This window comes from Temnothorax nylanderi, unplaced genomic scaffold, assembly GCF_030848795.1.
Source record: "Temnothorax nylanderi isolate EJ_2023f unplaced genomic scaffold, tnyl_v1.0 TNYL_tig0080_pilon, whole genome shotgun sequence".
NCBI classification, from domain to species: Eukaryota; Metazoa; Arthropoda; class Insecta; order Hymenoptera; family Formicidae; genus Temnothorax; species Temnothorax nylanderi.
This window is the reverse complement of record NW_027249142.1, coordinates 304,409-331,544: the sequence shown is the minus strand read 5'-3', so window position 1 is coordinate 331,544 and position 27,136 is coordinate 304,409. Positions and strand designations below refer to the sequence as shown.

Genomic DNA, 27,136 nt, shown 5'->3' with positions numbered 1-27,136 from the left:
AAACAATAATTTTTTAAATTTGTTGTTGGTAGCACAATTATATTTTGAAATTTTTCTATTATTAATTATTTTTATCGCATAAACAAATTCGAAGACGCTAGCACGTACAAAATGATAAACATTTCTGCGAGATGTAGATCATGGTCGTCGTCGTCGTCGTTGCCCTACGTTGCCCTATCCGTTACTGCCGTTTTCGTTGTCGTCATCGTCCGGGTCCATTAACACCAAGGGGCTTAATTTGCCGCCATCGTAATTTAGGGCTGCCGTCCCGCTTTTCAATTACACGCTGCGAGTCGACTGGCGACTCGATTCCATATCTTGATTCCAGTCCCGTTCCCTCTATTACTATCTTTTCTTTCTAGTTGTGCTAGTGTCATAAGGTTCGTCACGTGGATTTTTAATGTCTAGACAGAGACTGGTACACACACACACACACACCCACACACACTGGTCAAAGGGGATTAGGTGTCTCGTTATCAAAGTATTGCGCGACAAGCCATGTGACTGTTCGTTAGGCAACTTGGACAATTAGTAGACAACGTGGACGTTAAAAGAGACCTACAAACTGAATCAACAACGGAGCACAGTTATTCAATCATCCTCGTATTTTATTTTTTGCGGTAAATTAAAGATTACTCCCTTCTGAAAGAAGAAAATATCACATTTCCTCCCTTTTGTATTGAGGAAATATTGATTTCAAAGTGAAGAAAAAGATAAGTTAAAATACAGGCAGAATAATCACTTTTTGGAAAAATTGCGAAACCGGAAAATAATGCGATTGAGACTTTAAATCTTAAGTACACAATCAAAATTGTCTCATATTTTTTTTTAGTACGAATATATATTAGAGATTCTGTAATACAATTAAAAAAACGAATAAATTGCAATTAAATAATAAGCACCGGCTCCTATTGTTCAATTTAATCTATTTTTTATTACGTTTTATATCTAGAAAACAAAAATTCTTACAGTATAGAAATATCAAAATTCAACGATTAAGAAATGCATGCAATTCTTCAGTCTGACTAATGATATGCAATTTAATTGCCCAATCTGAAAAGGAGAAATATTTCTTGTTACAATTTAAATTGAATTTTAAGCACCAAATTATGTAGAATACCAAACAATGTCCTTTTATCTATTGTGTAACAATTATAATCGGTTATTTTAAGGATCGATAATGAAGTATAATGCAAATGTGACGCATAGTTAGACGGTAATTTGATCAATGTACTAGCGATGACTGATTAGATAACACGATAATACGAAATATCATATTAATAAATATTAATTGCAACGTTCCACTCAGGCTTTTAACAAAGTTATTAATTATATTACTAAATACTTATTATAAACTATAATACTGGAACGTTTTCCAAGATAAATACCTAAAGTTAATAATTTCGCGCGGGGGTAATTATATTACAGATACTACTTCCCACTCTTTAATTAATAAGAACTGTAAATTTGTTAAGAAATAACAACAGTCATCGGTTTTCTTTTACCACAATTATTCTGGTTAGCTCAAAAAAACGTGTGCAATTGATTCGAGATATTTCAGTAGAAGAAGCCTTATCAAATCAAACCACGTGGCAACGAAGCAAATCTGATTTCATTCGTGCAACGTAAGACCTTTACTTCGAATCGAGACGATAATCGTCGAAATCTGATTTTGCAAAGCGCTACAACGAGCAGCGATATTTCTTGGTTCGTTTTCCGATATGCAAATGATGCTGCAAATTCGAGATGAGATTGTTGTTCAAGCGTAATAGAGTTATCGCGGTAAATTGATACGCAAATGTGACTGAAATTACGTTCTCGTTATCTGCATGTGACGATGCCCACCAGTACGTCATCTATGTAAATGTTCACTGATTGAGTGGCTCGTGAATGAAAGCCTGCAACAACGTGTCATTTAGAAAATATATAATTTAGAAAATTGACGCACGACATTTCGACAATTCTTACGTATACGGTTTTCCCCGAATATCCCAACTCTTTCAGTCTCTGTTAGCTCTGGATTTATCTTAACTTCATACTCAGAGCTATCAAATATTTAGAATTCATGGTATACAGGATATCGATAGCTTTGAACGAAATCTCCCTATATTTTCAAATGAAATTGAGCGACAATTTTATAAGCTGTAGACATATTTTATGCGAAATCTTTATAAGAGGATGGCATTTCGTATGCTGGCGCGTGAATGAAGCTTTTCTTCGCGGATTACACAAGGTGTCTCGGGAGGAAAGGTCACTGCTCCGGGAGGTGGGTATAGTATCGGTCATTTTAAGTGTAAAAATGTTCATATGAACGAGTGTCCTATTCCGAACGGTTTCTGAGATGGAGCTATTTGAATGTATTATACAGTTGCAAAATTACCGATAAGAAAGATACATGCTTCACGCAGTGGCGAATATGCAGATATCTACGCTGTATGTTTACGACTTCTGCGATGGTAATCATGCTGCTGCATTTGTGCGACATTTTTGAAGATGTGCGGCATTTTTAACAACACTTCTACAATGTCACTATCAACAGTCACAACAGTCCACTGCGTGAGGCATGTATCTTTCTCATCACTAATTTTGCAACTGTACATTCAAATAGCTGTATCTCGGAAGTAGGACACTCGCTTATATAAACATTTTCGCTTAAAATAACCGATACTATCACCTCCCAAAGTAGTCTTTCCTCCTGGGACACCCTGTACATTTCATATTTATTCATTAATACTTTCAGTTATTAGACGAGACTTTATACTAATAATTAATTAGCGACTTATATACATTTGCCGTTTATGCGCCAATTGCTATTCCGTTTTGAAATCTTATGCCAAAATTGGAAATGTAATCTCACATTATAAAATTTATGTACAATTTGATATCAGTGACGCTGATGAGCAACATATAAAATTACTAAAAATATCAGTATCCATTTACTCTGTGTCGTAAACGTACATCGGTCGCTGTTTATTACACTTATTATATTAAAGATGCATATTTATTCGCTTCGAAAAATCGACGAGAGCGAAACAATATTTTTGCGCGTAAAGTCTCTCATTTATCCTAGCATGTTTTCCTAGTTCTTCCAACTTCCTTCAACTTGGCTGCTGAACAATACTTCCGATCGTAAACTTACTTCCTTACGTGTGTAAAGTTCACAAAACCTTTCTTCTTGCTTTATTAACTCTTACTCCGTACCAGCGAGATATTGGATGTGCGGTTTCGTTTTTTTTTTGTATATCGCCTCTCTCACAAGCACAGCTGTGAGAAATGAATAGAGATCTTTTCACGAATAACTCAGTTATTGTACTTTTATTTGTTATCGATGGATTGTTAATAAATACGTTTCGAGTCACAAGCAACGGAATGCAGATTTTCAAATACTTTCAAACGCACATACGCGCAGCAAATAGCATGTATGAATGTTAGGAATCTACGCAAACAAGTCGTCCTGCATCCTCAATTTGTTTGTCAAAGAACAAATTAAAGCAAGAGAAGTCTGTCCACGATACAGGAAAACAATAATGGGAAATCTGTTTCGTATGGAAATTTGTTTGCGACGAGACAGTTTTTCGGGAACACCAACCACCCATTATAAAAAAAAGAACGATATACATATTTCCAATTATCCTATAAAATTAATTAAAGTACATACACTACGTACTCCGTTTCTACAGTTGCCCGATCATTTTAAGCTGTAATGAATTTCGCTCACGTGAGTTTTATGCAATTTGCGAAGAAATGTCGTCGTATACGGTTCCCAACATACGTAGTTAACAAAACCACGTTTTTAACGCAGAATATGCAGATTGCGGGCTTAGACTGAAGCATAATTTGTATAAATTATCTTTCCCTCAGCTTTTCATAAATGTTTTTACAGGAGTGCGAATTTTTGTAATTTAGGATTAATAACAGACACTTTGTAACAGCTTCCGGTATTATTATTTTTTAAATTAAACGGCTGACTTTTTCCTTTTCCCTTTTATTTCATCTCTTTCATTTCCAAATTTTTTAAAGACTATCCATTTTCATTACTGGCAAAACTTCCAGCGTGACATAGCGATATCATTCTTTGATTTCGATGAAATCTCGCGTGTTAGTTATTACAGTACTGTGTTATTATCTTTTGCCTTTCACAGAAAATATCGCATATTATAATGTATTTTGGATCTAAGTATCGAATTTTCCGTTGCGCATTCGTTAAAACGAGTATTATGAATCGTAATAAGAAGTAGAACGAGTAATTTTATAGTCCGACATGGAGCGCATCGTTTCAAGTTACCGTTTCTATCCGCCATTATTTTTATTCTTACATTTTTTTAAAACAAATTTAAATATAAAAGGAAAGAATCATATACGAAAATAATCCAAGTATTAAACTAAAAGTCTATTTAAATTTGACTAGAATTTTTTATCAAAAGCCAAAATTATAAAATAAATCTCTATAACAGAGTTATTATAACAGAGTTATAAAATTCAAGTTTATATATACATATACATATATAAACTTCATGATAAGCAATAAATAAAGTAATGAATTATTTAACGCAATTTTATATCGAGCTGCAATATGTCCCATTATATTTGCTTTGAATTACCTGATCACCACTCTCAACCAATCTCAATAAGCTAGCAATGTCAGCTAGTCTCATCAATCTCGACGATCGAATCTGCATGTTATTCTCTTCGGCTCGTTTATCAAACGTGAAAGAAATAAAGAGGATATCGCCTTTTCTTTTCGGCAATTCTCGATCTTCCCCGACGAAATGTAATAATACCGGTAAACATCGGCGAGACGGAAATAATTAGTTTACATTGATGCCTATATGATTCAATCGCGTTTGACATACATATATATATATATATCTCGGGAGAATATAATCTCGGGCGGAACATCGTTTCGCCTTGAGACAACACAAGGCGACGTTGTCCTGATGAAAAAACGCGATTCATCGAGCGATCCACTTTCGCTCGAATCACCGATGGATATTCTTTCTCTCATAAACAGTAATCCGAAACTTGGAAACTCTTAACTTTAAAATTCGATGATCGCATTTCCAATTTTGCATGTCATGTTTAAAACTGCAACACGGATATTTTCAAATATTTGCAATTTACTTTACGGGATTTGATATTGGATATTGGCTATTTATGGAACGATACTGTTTATTTTCGAAACACGAGAGCAATTTTTCAGTTCGATCCATGGAGGAGTGAGCGACATTTTAACTTGTTGATTTGCGGCATAAGCGCGGCGTTAACGTCAGACGGCTAATCGGTCATATCGATGGCTGAAATACAAGAGAAAAATTGTCGTAATCATTTCGGTCCGTATTTAGAAATTCCGATAGCAGAATCCTGAACTAATCCGTTAACTAAATGTCACGCGTCGAAAATTCCACGCGTACTTGAAAGAAAGTCTCAAAAAGTGTAAGAAAACTTTAAGAAATTTTTTGACAATTTAGAAAAAATAACAAATTATTAAAACTAATATTGATTTAAACGTAAGGAAAATATTATAGAAGCAGGAAACGATTGAGGAACATTATCCTGTAATATTTTGAGAATTTCAACATCGCGAAATGAGATAATCTTGAATTTCTGGTACTGTTACGTCTGTTACATGTCACCTCGTTTATTTGAGAAATGTATATTTCCGTGAGATTAAAATGGACATTTATATAATTGTCATCCTGTTACTATTATGCGTTACTATAAAACTCCACGAGCGTTCATATTGCAATATATTCGAGTTTAATATGTCCATTTCAAAAACGATAAATTATTTTTGAGAAAAGACGAGAAAGAAGATCATTAGCATTATACATATGTACAAAATTATTATTATGAAAATATATTTGAAAGATACAAACAAGATGTTATTTCGTATAATTAAAGACGCTATATTTTTTCCTCTAATTAAAATAAAAGTAGATAATGCGAGCGTCAGCCGAGGGAGCGAATTAAAATGTAAATCAAGGGAAAAGGGACAGCGTAGTCGTTCAATGTAGCGTAACGTTCTAAAAAATGGCAGTCTTATTCAAATGTCGCCGGTTTGTTGAAGTGTCGACGGAGCATTATATTAAGTAATAGCACGGCGACGTGTCATTTGCTACCTAATGTTCTCGCATATGTTTCTTACACGTGGACGACGTAGAATATTTATAAGTAACTGGCTTCTTTCATGAAATGTTGATAATGAAAGGAGGAGCTTGGCATCATATCACGGTACGTATTACTATCTTATCAATATTTCATATTCTATTCTGGGATCTTTTTTAATAATTTAGTTTCATCACATTTTTGTTTAAAAAACTGTTTTTAATGTTTCCTTTTTTTTCATAAGCAATTATATTGAAATAAAAGAATATAAATTTTAAGAAATAAAAGATACTATTTTTTAACATACATGAATATATAAATTATATTGTAACATTATTAAAAATTTCTTAAAGCTTATTAAAAAGATATTCATTAAAGTGTATAATATCTCTGTTTCAGTTAATATTGAAGCACGAAATTTTTAATATTGCAATCATTATTATTATGACCTTTGTGAAATAGTTGCGAGCTCACCAACACAGCTGCGAGATGCTTTTTCATTCGCGTATTAAAGATCCATTCAGTAAAGTAGTCGGTGAGCTCTTTCACAAAGGGGACCGGTTCGTTCATTCATTCATCACTTTACCGGCGACACGCGGTGCCGCCGCGCTTTAATTCCAGAGCATCGCTTTAAATGAGCGGCGATGTGGTCGCCGACGTGATGCGGCGATTGCACGTATAACCGAATTTAATTTAACTGCCACCTTCGAGAGACGCTCGAATAATTTCTCACTCGTCCTATTCTCTCACCTTCGGTCATTCTGTCGTACAACAACGCGTACTCTTGTAGAGTGTTATGAGCACAATTTTTCATTAAGAATTTCATGAAAACTCTCCTAATTCTCTCCTAAAATTCCGAAAAAATGATCTCTTTATCTTAAAAATTATCTCTTAGTTCTTAAATGTTTAGGGTATCGTAAATAAACTTCCGAGAACAAACCGTGTTGTGCATAATCTCTATTGTGTTAAATGTAAACGTCTGCGAAGGAGCTTTTGAAAGCTGAGTGCGCGAGGAAGAAGGTTTCCACATCGACTCTTTTCATCGCGGAAAGGTCCTTAAACCGGCCTGACAGATTTCAACAAAAACTTTCCTTATAGCGTCTGAAATATCAGCCAATCTGAATTAACGAGTTTCGTTCCTTCAATCTACCGATCGACCGGGATGAAGCCACCGTCATTATCCATCGCACGATGAATAAACGTCAGAATGCGAAGTCCCTAATTAATTTAAGAGATAATACTCGGTTTCGAAACGCTTTGTGACAGCTGTATCTCGACATTTTGCTGGAAAAGAGCGGTGCTGCAAATGTTAACGGAGTTTGCATGAAGCGTGGTCTACATTGTCGTTATTTGAAGACGGATGAACATGAATTAAGGATCAAAGGTTGTTAACAATGAGCCTGCATACTACATCCGTGGTCCATACATGATACTGGAGACGCAGAAGCACATCCCACCGGTACTTTCGCGACACAAAATACCGTACACGCTTTTGGTGAGAATAAACGTTGCTTTATAGCTAGTCGCGAAGGTATTCGGAGTTAGAAGTTGAAGGGAACGCGACGGCTGATATAAGTATGTCACCCCCATGTTTAGCGAAAGACAAAGGAAACGGCGCTTTACTTTTAATTGTTGTAATAATGAAGAAAACATTCTTCGATAAGAGGAATACTTTTGAGGAATACTTTTTGATACAAGGTTTTATTTCAAAATCCACATTTTTTTATGACGACAAAAGTTAGATTGCACAAGCCGATGCAAATTTATATACAGGCGCACGAAAGAAGGAAAGACTTCTTCAAAGCTGATTCGTGTATCTTTTTCCCAGATCTATTTTACTATTTTTATATTTTTCATAAATACGTACCAAAAAAATTCTATAACAAATTAATAAATTAAATTAATTCTAAAGTTACTAAATTTTCCCTTCAGAAACTTTTTAATGAAAGATCTAAGATAAAATTGAAATAATATTTATTCCATAAGTTAATTCTGTAGAGCACGAATGAAAAATGACGAGAGAATAATACATTTAACATAAAAAAATATTTTTTAATATAAAAAATAATATCAAACCGAGTTACGTGACATGGAACATTTGTCCGGCCGTAACCGGTAAAATTGTTGTTTAAAATGAGCTCGCGCGAAGCCGCGTATTACGTATACATGCGGCTTTGTGTTTAAGCGTTTTATGACTTCGCGTATAATAAATTTTTCTCCCATTTTTTCACATGTTTATGAATCGATCGCCAGCGATATATTCCATCGCGGACAGCCTTTCATTTCTCGTTCGTTGCATTCGCCTGAGCGAAAGAAACCGTAAAAGGCTTCGGCGGGTAACTCGATGCGTTTTTCTTACGAAAGAAATACTCATACTCGTTTGTGAAATATTACGAGAACGAAATTGGGAGGAAAGAAGAGAACGGAGTGCCGATCGAGCGAGGGAAAACGTAGGGCGATCGGGGCGCAACTTCGTGCAGGGTCAACGATCGAGTCTAACCGAAGAGGCTCTGATAAGCCGGCTCCGTTTCAGATTATTTTGATATGCAGACCGCGTCAGATTGCTCCCGTTCTACCCGCATCGAAGCAATTAGTATAAAATAAAATAAAAACAACTAAAGTACACGCACATCTTCGTATGTGTGCGTATATGAGAGTTACATATTAAATAGTAAGAGAGCAGGCAACGAGACATTTAATCTCTCTCGGGTAGATTTTACTTCAATAAAATTTTTAAGCAAGCTTAGAGATGCAAAAAAATGTCATATATATATCACAGAAATTTACAAGGATGGCGTCCAATTAAACTTCCGCTTAGGGCGTAGGACTCTAAATTAACGAGAGACTCGCAGAATGAAACGGAGAATTTGAAATATATTTAACATTTCCGTCTTCGCTTCCTTTAATTGTGCGATCAAGTAAATAGAGAACAAAGAGAAACTATTGCGACGCGAGAAGACACGAGATTAATTCATCAGCTTCGATATTTTGTAGGAATCGAGAAAAACGTAGCAAAGTGATTTAAATTCTTTAGTTTCTTTCGTCATATTGGCAATGCGACTCTTACTTTGTCCTTTATAAGAGAATAATTAAGTACAGAATACGCGGAATACAGAGGATATCAATATCGAGAGAAACTTATATATCTTGCGAATCTTATTTCTAAATCTTACGATACGCTTTACGTCACGGGCACTGAAATTAATGCATCCTAATCGCAATTAAAAGTCGTTGTAAAGTCCATTTTCTCGCTCTGCCTCCAATTTCGAAATACTCTCGTGATCGTTTCGGTATCGATTATCTGTTAACAACGGCATTGCGCGCAAACACTACACGCATGTACGTATACACTTCATCCCCCGTGACGCCGAACAGTATGATTCTCCTCGTAAAATGATAAGCGAAGACATAGAGCCACGACGATCGTGGCGTGTATAAACCGCCGCGGTTTGATTAGCGATTATACGACGACGATTTTTTACGCATTTTTCCTGTGCAACGAGCGATAAACCTTTATCATCCGCCTTAATATGAGCGAAGTAGCGGCGCGGAAGAGAGAATTTACAACTTGTAAAAGATGCGAGGCGTAGGCAACGGAAAGATAAATTTAAAGACCAACGTCATCGTTGGCGTTGGTATGTCTAAGTATTCTGTAAATATGTATATTCTACGGGCAAAAACGAGAAATGCATTTTGCTAGGTTATTTGAGATAAACGAAGCTACTTGAAACTGAGAAAGATTGACTTTCACATCTTGTAAGTATTTCTAAAGATTGCGAGAAGTATTTACAGTTTTATCACATTAATTTTTTAAATCTGAAATAAATATCTGAGATAGAAAGTATTAATTCAAATTAAACACAGAAAGAAATAATTAATTATTATAACTCAATTATATTTTAAATCATATCATTTAATTTACAATCAGATAAAACTTTTAAATTTATTAATTGCAACTTTGTTGATTCTCAAGATTTCTTTACCGGTACCTAAATTAATAATTTCGTAAGAAAAATTTATGAAACGAATATAATTAAATGAATAAAATCCAGAAAAGTTTGCAGCCGGAGATCGGAGTTTACATATATTTAAATGTCAAATTAATTACGGTTGAGAAAGAATGTTACGATTTGTTAAGGCCAGACCTTAACCCAAAATATAAAACCCAAAATGGTCAGAATTTCTCAACGAGAATGCTCGCGTCGGAATGGGAAGTGAAATTCTGGTTAATGTCGATGCTAACTCAAAGGCATCTTGGGCACGTGTGTTGCACTATTATTAGAGTGGTCATTAACTAGCGTTCAGTGGACGATACGTTGCTCTCAGATCATTATCTAATTGACGTAACTAACTCAATCATTTTGGAATAATGACGATTCAACGACGGCGCCAGCGAAAAGATAAGCCAGCGCTTAAATGAGTAAATCTAATTAAAACTGTCGTCACGTCGCTTATCCATCTCGCTGATTGGTATAAACACTACGCAAGCTTTGCAAAAACATTTCGAAAGTCGGATTGATGCTAAACAAAAAGTGCGTTACATCACTTACATATGTATATAATATTTATATTTTGAAAAAAAAAGAAAAATTAATTTAATAAAAAATGAAAAAGGACTGCAATAGCAATTTGTCGTATTCAATATTGGCAATCTTCATTTTATTAAATTTCAATTTTAATAAAATAAAAATAAATATGATTTATTGTTGATTTATTCAAGTGAGCCTTGTTACTCTAGTATTAAATATGATATATTTGAGAAAAACCATTGCCACTTTTTCTCGCGCAGTATTATCCAATTGCTGTGCAATTTGCTATGCAATTGCCATCAACAAATGTCTTTCGATCGGGATGTAAGTATCTCGTTTTCTTTCAAGAAATGCATATACTATTCGCTACTAAGGCGCAAACGAGTCAATCTAATGCTACACGATCGTACCTTACACACTTTCGCCAATGGTGTTTCCAGTGCGAGCCGGTATTGAACTTGTCATTACCGTCGATGACTGCGACTGCGAAAAGTTTACAAGCAGAGAGGAGTGACCATCGCGCGACAGTCGTGGCGCGGCATAAAACGTTAAAGATAGCGCGATTTCAGCTCTTCGGCGCCGGTTATGCAGATAAAGCCTGCGGCGAAGCGCCGGCTTTACCCGCGGCGACAGCCTTCGGGTGTAATTGCTTCTAATTTTACACACTTTTATCGTTTATCGTCGCCGCCGATTCTTTTTCTGTCCTCCGCTGACGCTACGCGTCCGCCGTATCGGTCCCCCCCGGCACGCCGGCCGCGCTACGATTCGTATTCGCGATAAATGGCACGTGGTACCCATTGTACGCCGTTCTAATTACATATCGGCGAGACAGATGAGATCGGGGCCTCTCCGCGGACGGGCCGTGCAAAAATCGTCCTCTCGGCGAACGCGACATTTTTGCCGAGATAACGAACCGCCAATTGCGAACAGCGTCGAAAGCTCCGGCTCTCTGTGTGAAATGGAACGTGGCGCCCTTTTACCCTTATTTACACAAGGCGCACGCATTGAAAAATCTCGATACAGATATTAGAGCGGATATTGCGTATACGCTTGTGGAAATTAAAACAAAGCTGCTAAATAAATTTGATTGTACAAATAAAAGATTTTGAAGAGTGTTGCGCAAAAATACGAATGTTCTGAAATGCAAAGCGAATGTATCACGATAAAAGCAAAAGATTGCGATATAGCGCGTGCTTCTCGTTCTTTCGGGTAAATAAAAATAGTTTCGCTTCTATCTTCAGCTAACAGTATCGGTTATTCCGCTCTTCCTGTTCCGTTATCAATTTATGTAACACGACACGCGCGTAACACGAAAATCTATCAACACGATACATTTTCAGGGGGAAAAGAAATCCGATAATAGGATTTCTTCATATCGATACCTATATATGAAGTTTTACAAATCGCCTTTCCGCGAAAAAAGTACTTCGGTGGCTTTGTCTCGAAAAGGAAAGAGAAATGCCTTCCCATTTTTCGGAGCTTGACAGCGACGATAGCATAGAACTGAGACTATACAAATCTGCAGTTTTGTTTACGGACGATTAGACATGTGGATTCATCGGCGAAAATTAGGTCAACGCTTTTCTAACGATATCGTGGCACGGACTTTAACATTACGCGATTAAGCCTAGATAAATAGGTGGAAAAGGTAAATGAACATTACGCGATTAAGCCTAGATAAATAGGTAGAAAAGGTAAACGAACGTTCGATCGATCGCGCCTTTCGTATCTCGCGAAAGATTCCCTTTGTCTTATCGGAAAACCGCCAGCATTTCACACGTCACGTTATGCACGTCATTGATAATTCCGATTACATTCATCCTTCCCTGCACGCAGAACGTATACGCCCGCCGATTACGTGAACCGTATTTGCTGCAGGTTCATCGTAATGCACCTAGAAAATCAGTTTAGCCGATTGCATCGCGGATAATCTGTGCGGTTATTAGCCATAATAAGCCGCGGCGATTCGATTATATTCTCCCCCCTGGACTCACGCATGCATATTCGGTATGGATTTATAGGTTTATATTATAAAGCGGTTAATCGTTCCGTATTAATTAATCCTAATGCGATTCTCCGAGTCTCTTGTATTTCCATCTGATGGAAAACGACGTTCAAACTTCAGAGATGCCTTCCTCACATAATTATCTTTCTTTTGAAAGAAATGTAGAGGTGCTTCTTTTAATTTAGATACTGTATTATAAAACAATAAAAAATATTTCCTTGCAAGATACGTCACAGAAAATAACTATTTATTTATGAAATTATGATTATAATTCGTTCAACCTTCCAATTAAATAATAAAACTTTAGATTTGAAGTTAAAATCAGCCGTTTTTGTATGCGCAACGACATAATAAATCTTTTCACATTTATTCAATTAAAGTTTTGTTTTAATTTTACGCTCTTTTCAATTTTCTCGTGTAAAATAACGGCTACCCTTTGTTGAGGCAAAAGTACACGTCTTTTTTACTTCAATATTATATTATAGGAATATTTAATTTCAGCGACACTTTACCGCCAATTGCGAATATACTGCAAATTGCAGCAGATTCAATGTAACGTTCTATGAAAGATCAGCGGAAACGCGCGGGCGGTAACAGGAAGAAAAAAAATTACGTGAAAGGTAACGTTGGAATTACAAATAGAATCGTCATATAGACGTACGTCACGATAGAGGATAGCAAACTAATCTTCGCATTCATGAGATACTCTCGCGGATGTAGGGCGACGAGAGCGTCATACCTCGAACAGAAACTCTGAGTTTGTTTTTGAGTTTTGCTGCGTGATCAGTTTGATGCAATATCATCGGCGGGAATTCATATCAAAGCTTTATTCCCTAATCAGAATTATTAGATCATCTGGGTTTCACCTACAAAAAGCAAAATTAGATTCTAAGTGCGTAGAAAATCGGGCCGTTGCATACATAAAATGTTTTACATCAATTTTCTGAGATATTTTCTATAAGAACAAAAAATCTGTAAATAAGCGAAAGATTAATTACAAATTTCACGTTTCAAATTAAAAAACCATCTTTTTATGTAAGAAATAAAAACATTTTCATAGGTTAACATTCTGTAAATTAAAATTTGTTTTTTATCGGTACGATTTCTTTTAAGTATAAAACTTTTATATACACACGGATATTATTATTCTCTTCCGTTAAAAAAAGACTAAAATACAGTTTCACAAAAATTTTATAAAATAATATCAAATGACTTTAATGTGATATGTAATAACCAATTATTTTACGACAGCGTTCTATAGAAAAATGAAACTTTTAACATTTTACGCGCGACTTAAAATAGTGTTTCGGAGAAATAAAAGACGCCAATAATAGCTGACTCCAATAACGGGCTTTGCAGAAAATCGGTGAAAAATATCTGGTGAACGGGTCAAGACGGGGGCGAGAATGATATACCGAGACCTGTCAAAGCCGAGCACGTTGTTGACGCGGAACAATCGCGGTGTTCCACGTATGATTACTCGAGAGGCTCGCGCGAGGCTGCCTATCTCATTCGTATATGTCGAATAGAAGATCGATCGTTTAACGCGCTCGAAACTTTCAACGAGAGCGTCCCACCAGATTGTCCTCCATAGGTACCTCCATAGGTACTGATTAGGATCCAAAAGAAATTCGATTAAAGTGGATTATTTGGATATAGAGGATTATTTGGAGATAATTATCCGAAAAATCGGTGATATTTGATTACCGCAAGTTGCGAGATAAATTTAGGAAGTACCAATGAAACGTGATAATTATGATAATCACTTGTATCGAGTGTTTAATGAGTTTCAATAACTAAAAAAAGTTTTTCTAGATTCTCAACAAATTCTAATAAAATTGCGATATATTATTTGTATCTTATAATCATATTAATTACGTATATCTATGTTTAATATAATAAAAGAGACGGATTAATATATGATCAGTAAGATCATGATACTCTGCTTCTATTTTTGGAGAAAAAAATATTATATCATTACATAGTAAAAAAACAAATATAGAATTAAAAAATAAATTATAAATAACTAGAAATTTCAAGGAATAATAATAACTGATTAATGCATAGAAATAAATTGAGTATATTGTGCCCAAAGGGCTATTTGCTGTATTAAGTAAATTGTTATTAATTATAAGCAAGAAGTTTCGTACGGTAATTCTTTAATAAGCCCAAGTTTGTCTTCATTTAACTTACAGACTAAACATCGTCCGCTAATCCTGTAATTTTGCCACATTGAGAAAGGTTACACAAAGCCCGCAATACCCAGAGTCGCAAATTTTACGGGGGGTGAGAACTTTCTCAGTTTACCGATATCGTTAAACTGTTAAAAAGTTCGGACAATAAAGAAAGCATAAGCGCGATTCTTGTAAATCTCAAATTTTCCTTCGGCTTCTTGTTATCCAATGGAAAAGAAACTTATATATATTTGTAGCGAGCAGACTTCTGCCTCCGCAAAATAACTTTCGCTCTTTTTGCGTGCAATTAAAAATCAATTATTGTCATAAATAATTTTATTTCCCGCTTCAATTTGTAACGCGCATATTTGTAATAACTTGAATCTGATTGTTGCGAAACGCGACTTGTTCGCGACAGATATTTTATCAACTTCGCATTTAAAAGTATCGGCCAAGTTCAAAAGATTGCTCAATTCTGTGCAATAAACGGGATCGCTTATAGTGCAAAACAAATAAAGATAAATCTTCATTTGCACGTTCAGTGAGCGATTTATCGCGCACTGTATAACGTCGAATGAACGGACGCGGATTTTGGATACATCAATTCGCGGAGCCTTCTAGGCAGATTGAAATTTGTATGAACACGGACTGAATCCCGGATCGAAAGGCACGAATGAGAGATAGCTAATAACGAGGCGGCAGCCGTGAGGCGATGGCGGAACGAAGCGAGACATATAAAACCCCAGAAACCGGGATAAATCGCGGAGCAATATCGAAGGAACCAATATACTCGATGTATTCCGTAGGACATCGTATCCATCGGCTTGCTCCCCCTTTGGATCTATGTCCAATCACGAAAAAGAACTAACTATAGTAGTAAACGACTGTTTCATCACCGCGTTTACCTCACAGCATTGCAGAGACCTGTTTAATCTCGCTTATCAAACAATTACGGTTCAACCTGTGAGAGCGTGATAATGATTCATCGACCTCGAGCCAGCTGTTGAATTTAGCCTGCGAATATAATCCCCTAATTGCAATTTAGCATCGCATAAGATTCGAACGAATAAATAATATTGTTATTAATAATCGTAATGTGTTTATACGTAATTAATAGTTATTACTACTAATACACTAGTATAGATAGAATAATATATTTGTTCATAATTTATTATTATGTGTGATTATTATATATTACGTATCTCCCTCCTATCTATCTATAAAAAATAAGACTTTGATATTTAATGATGCCACTGAATGAGATTTTACAACATCTTATTATCTTTAAGTGGTTATTACCTGAAAATGTGTTAATTGGCATGAGAAAATATTGAAGGAACACTTCTCTTGCTCGGGTACGCAAGAAACAACAGTTTTCTCTGAAAGAGATATAAAAGCTTTGGAAAATATATCAGGGGACTTATATAAACTATTCAGAGGGTCTTTGATAAGTAACTGACACTATTAATTTTGCAACTAAGCAGCAAACAACATCAATGAAAAGAGGAAAGAAATGCGGAATTACATATCGAAATAAATAAACAAAATTAATTGTTTCAAGAAAGGGGAAAGGTTAGCAGAGATGAAAACGAATTTATCTGCTCCACTTCCCCGAGATTCGATATTTAATCCGATAGACACTGAATCGCGCTTTGCGTTCACGGATCATCGTGCAAAAGCGTTCTTATAGCGCAATTAAATGTCGTATTAATTGGTAATATCATTTACTGCGCCGTTATTAATTAGTTATAAGCGCTCCCTTTGCCCTTCGCGAAACCGTGTATTTTTAGTATTAATAATCGTGTGTATGTACAATACTCGCACGTGTGTGCTCGCGTTAAACTGTGTGCCGCTTTCCGTAAAACTATGTGGAAAGTGTAATTAAAATGAATCAGCCTGTGACAGCGCGATGGCGAGCGACGACGGTGAATATAACAGCGCGCGAGGACTGTTCTATACATTCGTTTCCGTTTTCCCGGATTATGTTTTCTCGATTTTCGCATAAGCCACAGAGGATTAAAGCGCGCGTGCGGGAGTGACGCGTGAATTGTCGTCTAAATATTTCTGACTCGCGGCGTTAACATATCGGTAAAGTGTAAAGGTTGAATTTGCACAATAAGCGGTGACGCGATTTATCGGATTATCGCTATCGATCGGCACAAATAAATTTTATTATTTATGCCGCTCGGTAACAGGACCGGCCGATCGATCGTGACGCGCGCCAAGTGATACAAGTGTAAATACATATATATTTTGTTACAGGCGAAGATTGATCGTGTCCGTTAAATGAAGCACAAAACAATATCACGGCGAAATTGTTGCCCCCTTTTAATTGGAAAACGTATTTTTTTAATCACTCCAAATGTTCTATGTTTTGTTCAGTGCAGAATTTAATAGAAAGATAACGATGAAGCTCTATATTACATCAATTTACATCAATTCAACAGCACTTCCGTTAAATCGTAAATCACCATGCGAGATAACGGACGTGTCTCTGACTAACGAGATGACTGACTGTCAAAACAGTTTCCGAATGCGCCAATTTGCAATAAACTTCTTTAATATCATCACGAGTTGCTTATCTGCGAAGATAAGAACGTCAAACGTCTCGCGTAATTTCCGCTATCGCTCGTCACGCGAGATCGCTCCTCGCGGCCGTGAATCGGCAGAATGCCGATTGTCGTAATACCGGAGACGGATGTCGCAACACACACGCCGAAAGTGAAGAAGCGTGTCAAAGCTGAATAGGTAAACGAGGAAAAAGTTCGGCCGGATACCGGATTTCCTGAAAGCGCGCAATCTCGGATCTTCGATATCAAAAGTCTCGGGAAATATCTCGAGACCACACTTACTTGTTGAATTCACAGAGCTTCCGTGGGAGATCCCGGGCCCCGGTGAAATCCCTCGAGAAAGCGGAGCTGATACCCTTGCCGCAACTATCTGCCGAGAGAAGAACGAAAGGCGCGCGCGAAGAGCGCCAAGTTTCCCCTCCTCTTGGGAGAGACGCGGAGGGCGCGAAGAGGGCAATCTCTCGCCGACGAGACTTCCGGCTCCGTGCGAGTCGTCGATGTGTGGGGCGGACCGTTCGAGTCGAACTGACCGGGAGGGAGTTTAAGTCCGAGGTAGCGGTGGCCGGCGTGGATGACGAGTGTACCTGGACCCGGGGGCGGCTTTTAACAGGTGGCACGCGCGCGAACGGGAGTTCCTCACGGTCCAGAGTGCTAACGACGTGTGACGTCGACGCCACGGTGCGAGAGGGCTTTTATAGCCGGTCGGTGCCGGCCGACCCGACTCGAACCGTCTCCACTCGACTCGGCGCGACCTTCCTGCCTCCTGCCTGCCCAGAGACTCTTGGCCCTATCAACTGATTTGCCGTTACATCTTCCACTCCCGTATGGTGGAACTGCCGCCCCCGCATTCGCGCCTCCCTTGTTCTCCATATGGGGAAAAGAGCCCGTAAAGCGGATGTCGTTTATCGATGCATCGTTCGTTTCCAAACACCCTACGCCCCTGTCACTCGATTCTCCCGCAAAACTACTAGGGACTGAAAGAAATGTCCTTTAAATAGCATAGAACCTTTTATCCTTGTTATATCGTAGTTATTGCTTTGCTCTGAGAGAGATGTTTTTTTTTAATTGTATGTTATTAGTCTCGAAAATGTTATACGTGTTTTATTGGAAGGAAATTGTTATTTATTGTACACAAAGTATTAATTTACATGTTATTAATATGTAAAAAATTACGTATTAATAAAAATAATGATTAAACACATATGCATATTTTAACATACATAGCAGTTTTTTTATTTCTCTCTCTTATAGGAAAAGCATTAGTTAAAAAGCACCAATATATGAGGGAATAATTTAAAAAACTAATCAAGTCTACTCGAGTTAATAAACAGCGCAAGTCATGTGCTGTTTTAACTATTCAAACTTTTAATTATTCAAATAATCTATAGGGAAATCATAGAACATAATTATTATACGATAATTTATTAATGCACCAATTTATTGCATATCCTATCCCAAATCTGTATTATTTAACAAAGGAGAGCTCTCGCATATAATTTATTTCAATATTACGTTATATTAATTAATTGCACTTATATAGTTTTCCTACACTTGTTCATTATTTATTTATTACCTCATTTACTTGGGCATTTAAGCAAGCTAAATTATACGTAAGCTGCTTGTTTCTTTTCAGAAATAGACACCGCTTGAAATGGAAATGGAATATCAGATTAAGCTTGTTAATTGCTTGTTGCTACCTGCACAAGTATGGAAGACGTATATTGGAAGCTTTCCAGCAAGCGACACAAGTCGACACAAGTATCGTTTTATCTTTGTTACTCATTGCCAAAAAAGGAAAATAGAGCTACATTTGTGTCGACTTGTGTCGCTTGCTGGAAAGCTCCCATCAATAATGTGGAAAGAAATTGCCAAACGAGATGAAGAATGTGAAAAGGTACATCTCTTTCTTCTCCGGTTACTTTTATTTGCCATTCACTAACAATATCCGAGAAAATAGCCGCGGCGTATAATAACCTATTGTTAAAAAAAAAATGTTTCTTACTTCAGAGTAAGCAGAGTAAGTAATCCCTATATACAGGAGCAATCTCTGTATAAAGAAACAGATTGAGACGTTAATTATTGACAAGAATGTAAAGATTGTAAAGTACACACATTGCGAATTACTTAAATTCACGAGAAGTACTTTTTATCGTCTTTGCCGCAAAAAAAACACGATTCGGTGAATGGTACTCTTTCAATCGCCACAAATCCACAGATAACATAAAAAATATTGATTAATATTTATATCACGATATGCATTGTGATATTATCTATATAAACGGCTGCTAGTGGTTATAATTATGAAAATGTAACATCTGCACAAGCGCGAAACTTTCGATAATGAAGTTAACCGGAATTATGCGAGGATTCGTTCCAGTCATAATTATATTCTGAATATGGTAATGGAACATCCTGCTTGTTGCCGTAGATTTTATTACCTATAACATTTTCCATCACACGTAAATATATTCGAGAAGCGTGCGTGTGTCTCGTGCGCAATAACGCACAAATCTGGCAATTTGTATAAAATATTCAATATACTCTAACGGTATTTAAAGATATGTTTAAAAATATTACGTTTGGGAAGTCGTATTCCCTTTTGGATAAATAAAAAATACATCTAAGAGGTAAATATTTCCTTTGCAGATAAATAAAAAGAAAAATAGAAGTTTATGACAATGTTATACATGATAACGATAAATTCTGAACAATACCGTGCACATTTTTGAAATATACGATCAAAGTTGAAATTCGTATTTCAATTCGCGAAAACACAGCACAGTTTGTTACGATAAATGATTAATTAAAATATGCAAAAATTTTAGATCCCTACATGATAAATTATGGAAAAGTTAAATCACGCGCACGTATAGCTTTTACAGCTTTTTATTTATAAATATAAATAAATGCGATAAAATCTTAAACAAGCATTTTAAATGATAAAACGTAAAAAGATTTATTGCTACATAAAAATTAAATATGCGAAAGGTCTTGTTAAAGAGAAAACATTACTAGACTGATCAACGAGAATTAGATTTTGAATATAATATATGTGCGCATAAGGTAAACAAAGAGACGAGGGAAGAATCTTAATTCAGCGTGCAATTTGTAAACGTTAATTGACCGTTAATTCAATGAATGCCGACGATAATCCAATGGTTCACTTACCGCCATGCCGCCGAATATATCGTCGAAACCGCTACTCGTGAAATTCCATCCTAAAGTAATTAAAACAGCCGCGTCATTGAAGCACAACTTTATCGTTGTGCTCGTCGTCCTGCCCAACATCACTTCTGCCATTAGCACTTCCATCGTCTGGACCTCCTCTTAGAGCTCTCGATCCTTTGACACCGACACCAAGTCTTGAGATCTGAAGGACACAAAACAATTCGCGAATTAACATAAAAATATTTAATATTTAAGTCGCTTCGGCTACCCGAGTATTCATTTACAGAAGGGTTAAAACAAAATTAATGTAACTTTAAATATTACTTCTCTTTATTTTATGTAAAAAAAAATGAATAATTTGTATGAACTTAGGAGCTTATAAAAGAGCCAGATATATATGGCGTAGAAGTGGGTGAATTGTCATCTTATTGTGAACGTCTCATCTGCGAAAGTTACCTAATTCTCGCAGTGGAGTAACCAGTCGACTAAACCGACATCTCACCGTGCCTCGTAAAATTCGCCGGAATTATAAGAATGATTTAAATACCAGTACTCGTATTGAGATGTAAAACGACAACGCATTTTTATAATGTAATAACTATTTTTGATTAATTTTAAAATTTAGATTCTTAAAATATCTCTTGTTTATTACATTATCTTTAAAATTTTTTTAAATTACCCATATTAATACACAATAAACGAGACGTAGGCGTACAATGGTATTTTTCAAATTAGCATATAAATTTACTTTTTAAAACTGCAATATTTGTTCTAAAAATACAAAACAAATGTCTGTGTGCTTATGTATTTAGATTTAGAAAAATGATAATGAGCTAAAAAAAAGGCAAAGAATCTAAGAAGAAAATAAAAAATTACTCAATTTAATTATGAAAATCCACAGAACATGAGAACTGTGTCTATATAGATTACGTTAAAAAAGATACCATCCGAGAAGCTTAAAGCACATGATCAAGATAAAGAAATTCACTCTCACTTAGACGAATAACGAAGAGATAAAAAACCGCTATATTGTAATAGAAAATTTCTTTTTAACAGAATATTATTTTAATGTTAATTGATAATATATACTATAACAATGCAATTGGCAAAACTATCTCAGTATGAAGGGAAAAATATAAGAAAATATAAAACAATAAATTCATCAAAGAACTTATTGAAAGTCTCATGATCGCTATTCCAACCGTCGTTTTGTCAAGACAACTCGGAAACAGGTAGCGCATTCCAATCGAACGTGTGACATGTTACCGCGCACGTGCGTGTCCGGCGCGTTTGTATGCGAGACAAAAAGAGCGTAAAAAAACTGCGCTCGACGTTTAGCGACCTGCTATGTACAAGGCGAGCGTCAGATTAAAAGCGGAATTAATTAACTCACGTGCATGTGTGATCCATTCAAGGTGTGCGTATCATACGGCGACTGTGTGCGCGCGCTTGTCGACGCTTTATACGCATCCTTGCTGTTGCATTGGTGATCGCAACGGACAAAGGAGATTGATCATCCGTTTCATTCGATTTCGCGGTGAGACTGCGCGCGAGTTTCCTTTTATCGGATTACAAATGAAAAAAAGTGCTGCCGCGTACGCGAACGAGAAGTGGCTTACACACGATGTGCCTGTAGTTGTAAATGCTTTATCGTAACGTATCCCCTGGATAAAATTTAACTGACAACGAGATATTTTTTGTGCCTTGAATTTAAAATTATGAACATCAGAGCAGAATTTTCAAACTATCGTTGAATTTGAAAGACTAAATAGATAGCAAAATCGTGTTTGCTGATCTTATTAATCTGTTAAGTTATTTCGATAATAATATGTTTAAAACAATTTTAGGTAATTGTGTACATGGAGGAGGTCACCTTAGCACTGACACAAACTGTTATATTTTTCAGTTACATTTGTTAATAACTTTATAATAAATAACGTGCATAATTACCTTCGATATGGACATCTCTCCGTATGGCGTTGCTTAGAATCACTTCGTGTGAATTTTGCGACACAATAGTCGCACGGGTAATCATAGCGTTTTTCGTTATAGACACTACTTATATGCCTGTCTAAATTACTCTTCGTCGTGAATGTCTTGTTAAATTGTTAAAAATATCAGTAAATTGTTATTAAAAAATGTAAATTTCGCTTTTATGTCTCGGTTTTTTCACGAATATAAATTTTGCGCCGGGATACATCTCATGATTGACGATGCGTTAATGTAACTTTGCAAATATTGCAGCAACATTTATGCACGAAAAGACTTCGGCAGCATTTCGACACGTTTAAAGAGCCATGCACTCGGATATTCATGGTATTCGATTTGAAGCAGAAACGAATTCGGTAAATGCATAACGGAAACGAAGCACGGAGGAATCAATCCGATCGATAGGCTCAAATCGTCGACGAGAAATACTGCGTCCGCGTTTGAACTAATTATCTCAACCACACTTCTATGCCATACCAACTGGCCTTCCGCCGAATTTCTCGCTGAAAGCGTCGTCGCTTTAAAATATCGCGATGTTTCGAGCTCCTTCCGAGTCAGCATGAAGTGCCTTTATCGAATTTAAGAGTTCAAATAGAGTGGAAATATAAATTGCAGTGAAATATTGCATTTCCTCGACGGAATATCTCCTACGATTCAAATTTCAATCTAATCTGCACATACATATACACAATGTCGAAGGTTTTTCTCGTGCAAAGAGGCATCTTTGATCAATGCGAATAATTTAATAATTTGATAATTTATATTGTAATATTTTATTTTAATCATACAAAAGTATAATTTAAATTTAACATTTGAATGTAATAAAAGTATAAAATATTTTATACTTTTATATAATTTAAATTTTAAAGACATTTGATTGTTAGAAATAATTTATGTCTTTTTTTTTAAATGCAGGCACAATGAGAGGCATAGAAATAATAAAATAGCATATATATATTTTTTATATTAAATATACATTTTATATAACAATTTCAATTATTTCTAATTTATTATGTTCCAGAATTTCCTGTAATTTATTTATAATTAATCACTCTTACTATATATCATTATTTCTATTCATTGTGCGTCAAACATAAAATTATTTCAGACATTAAAATGTCATATAAATCATTTTGTTGTATATACCACCCTTTGTATGCTATTTTTTATTCTAATCGTGATCGAATTAATGATCACTTTTTTGTTATTTATACAACAAATATATATATTAATTCACATTTAATTAAAATCTTCTGTTGTAAAATATTAAATTCATTTTAGAATTATTTAGTTATAGTGTCTGATCGACTATATGCACCAAAATGGTTATCCAATGCCAGCTATCTTTAATATATCGCAAATAACGTCTATTATTGTCCGAAAGAGAGAGATGAAGCGCAAAAGGATATGTGTCATAAAAATATATGTGTAGGAGATTGTGTACTTCAAATTCGCATCGGGACGCTGACGACAACGTAGAAAGTTAAATCACGTCTGCGATTAAACAACGACATTAGATTCTGTTTCTTCAAGCGTGAAAACTAAATGTTTATACGACGCCGTCGGCTACGCTGCCGAGATAGAGAATAGCGCGCGGCCGCCTTCCACGACGTACATACGTGTAATATATTCGGCAGAAATTGCGATTGCCCGGTCGGCGCCCTTCGAAAGCGTGTAAACGCGTGCACGAATGCGAAATACACACGCACGCTCGCAGATACAACGCGTGAGCGTGTTCTCCGTTTGTATAATTACGAGTTGCGAGCGTCTGCTAATGTTGAATCTCGCAAGAATCGTGGGAGGAAATCGTGTATTTCTCGCAGCGACGCGCGTACTTCGTGTAATAGGGTCGTCCGGAAAAATGACATAAAAAACGGCTCTTTTATCTCTTCAGTACCGAGTTCGGCTAACGCGAACGTCAAGTACAGATAGCGATATCGATGTATGTATACATATATATATTAAATGACAATTATTTCATAAAAATAAAGAAACATTTTAAAAAAGGCAAATACGAATATTTCTTTTATTTATACCTTTGAAAATTATACGTACGTGGAGTATATACTTGCTGGAACACTATTGTGGCTCCCACGATAATTCTCCGTTTCGTATCAAGTAGTTCATATTTAGATTAATTTTGCTTCTTTTTCGCAACTTTAACTTCAAATTTTTTGAATCACGGCGTAATGGAGCATTTTGAAGGCCGGGATATTGAGCACAAAAGGAACGGCAGGAAATGATTACCTTCTTGCGTCTGAAAAGGATGAGTTATTTTTTGTTGAACTGTATAATTCAATAAATCTGAAAGTTCTATACATATACATAGCCTTATAATTTACACAGTCGAGAAACTCTAAGTTATTGTCAAATATAAAAGGATAAAAAAAAAAGGGATTGATTCCGTACTATTATTACGCCGCACGGCAAACAGTAAAGTTAATTGCTCACAGCAAAGGAGCTTTCAGTCGGAATTATCAAACGTCTACTTCCTCAAATACTGCAGTTATTCATCAGAAGAGAGGAAAGGAAACGTGCGATTTCTTCGCCCCGAAAGAAAGGGGTCAAATTGAAAGGATCTTAGAAAAAGTGTATACCAGCATGCAATTATGCACAACTGGTTGATTCGGACCAATCAATTCTTATTCGCGATGTTGAATCGCGCGATTGAACCGATGGTACTACACAGAGAGAAAATTCCTCCTTCTCTCTCCAATGCCGGATAATTACGCAGGAAACTTGTAAAAATTAACCAGCATTTAATTTTTTCAGATGTTACGGGTGGAGAATACCATCATTGAGGTGCGTATTAAAGACATGCCCGAATTATATATGAAATAGGGGTAGAAAAAACTGAAGAATATAATAGAATTAATAAAAATTGCTAATAATCAAGGGGTTCTTTTTTAAAAAAATTCTGAATTTTTTTAAAAATGTCTATGGTTGCTCTAACTTCCGCAAATTTGGAGATATCGATCTATTTCTAATTTTATTATATTCTTCAGTCTTTTCTACCCCTATTTTATATATAATTCTTTAAGATTTGGTTGATTAGACCCAGCTTTATACGCGAGGAAAGGTCCATAATTTTTTAAGAAATGCCTGTAATAGCTCTAACTTTCGTAAATTTTAAGATATTGGGCTGTTTCTAATTTTATTATATTCTTCAGTCTTTTCTACACCTATTTCATATATAATTCTTTAAGATTTGGTTGATTAGACCCAGCTTTATACGCAATCAAAGGTTCATAATTTTAAGAAATGCCTGTAATAGCTCTAACTTCCGTAAATTTTAAGATATAGGACTGTTTCTAATTTTATTATATTTTTCAGTCTTTTCTACCCCTATTTCATATATAATTCTTTAAGATTTGGTTGATTAGATTCAGCTTTATACGCGAACAGATATTAGTATAACATATATTAGCCGCAATAAAGCTTATCACAATAAAAAAAAGTGTGCCAGTAGAAACTTGCACATTGCTTTTTCATAGTTTTTAAGTGTGCAAGTAGAAACCTGCACATTGCTTACTTATAGTTTTTAAGTGTGCAAGTATTTTTTAATCGATAGAATATCATTTAAGGAAGGTTGGTATTGAATTTGGTGATAATCGATAAAGGGGTTCTTTTTAAAAAAAATTTTGAATTTTTTTTAGAAATGGCCGTGGTTGCTTTAACTTTCGCAAATATTGAGATATCGGGCTGAATTTTTTTTTAATTGATAAAGTATCATTTAAGGAAGGTTGGTATTGAATTTGGCGATAATTGGTAAAGGGGTTCTTTTTAAAAAAATTTTTCGACATATTTGTTCGACTGATTTGATTTGTGAAACAAGCATTTAGAAATGATATCTCTGATTGTCAATTTAAAAAAATGACTGAATAAGTTGCTTGTTTCACAGATTATATTTCCTTTTTGAATACGGGTACTTATAGAAAAACGTAATATACATAGATTTTGATATATATATATATTTCTTTATATATTTCTAACGTTAACTAACGATTGGACGAAATCTCTGCTTCCTCTATGAGGAAGCAATGTGCAAGTTTCTACTTGCACCATTTTTTTTCTTTCTTCGAGGGCAATGCCACGGCAGGATGATATAACACCAGGTGTCAGCTGGCGGTCTCTGTCTCTGTTTGAGAAGGATATAGAAATTCGCCTTTGAAAACTAATAAAGCCTAATCTGGATTTTTTTATTTAAGACTACGAATAAATAAATAAATATATAAACGAAATTATAGAAAAAAATAAATAAACAAGATTCCTTTGATTTTTCAAAAATTAAAAAAAATTATTTTCATCGACCACTAGCAACCTGAAATATGTAGATAAAAATCTATAAAAATTTCAGAAGATAGGTACAAATATAGGTAAGAGAATTGCCAAGTTTCAAATTTTTCCGATCGCTATTGCATTCATACTAAAATCATTTGCTATTTGCTTAAAAAATTAAAAAAAAAAATTATTTTCATCGACCACTAGCAACCTGAAATATGTAGATAAAAATCTATAAAAATTTCAGAAGATAGGTACAACTATAGGTAAGAGAAGTTCCAAGTTTCAAATTTTTCCGATCGCTATTGCATTCAT

At 35.5% G+C, this 27,136-nt stretch overlaps 1 protein-coding gene across 4 annotated transcripts in view; it reads right to left on the bottom strand.

Annotated features, from left to right (window-relative positions):
• The window catches only part of Dh44 (diuretic hormone 44), a 139,398-nt gene that overhangs the window by 7,050 nt on the left and 105,212 nt on the right, over positions 1 to 27,136 (bottom strand). For 2 of the 4 annotated variants that reach the window (XM_071709585.1, XM_071709587.1), the window contains 2 exons: positions 24,596 to 24,797; positions 20,552 to 20,753 (listed from right to left, as the gene is read on the bottom strand). In XM_071709585.1, the coding sequence (XP_071565686.1) occupies positions 20,552 to 20,695 (144 nt within the window). In that variant the 5' untranslated portion in view covers positions 20,696 to 20,753; positions 24,596 to 24,797. The remainder of the gene's footprint in view (positions 1 to 20,551; positions 20,754 to 24,595; positions 24,798 to 27,136) is intronic. The other 2 variants (XM_071709583.1, XM_071709586.1) reach the window with 1 other exon arrangement.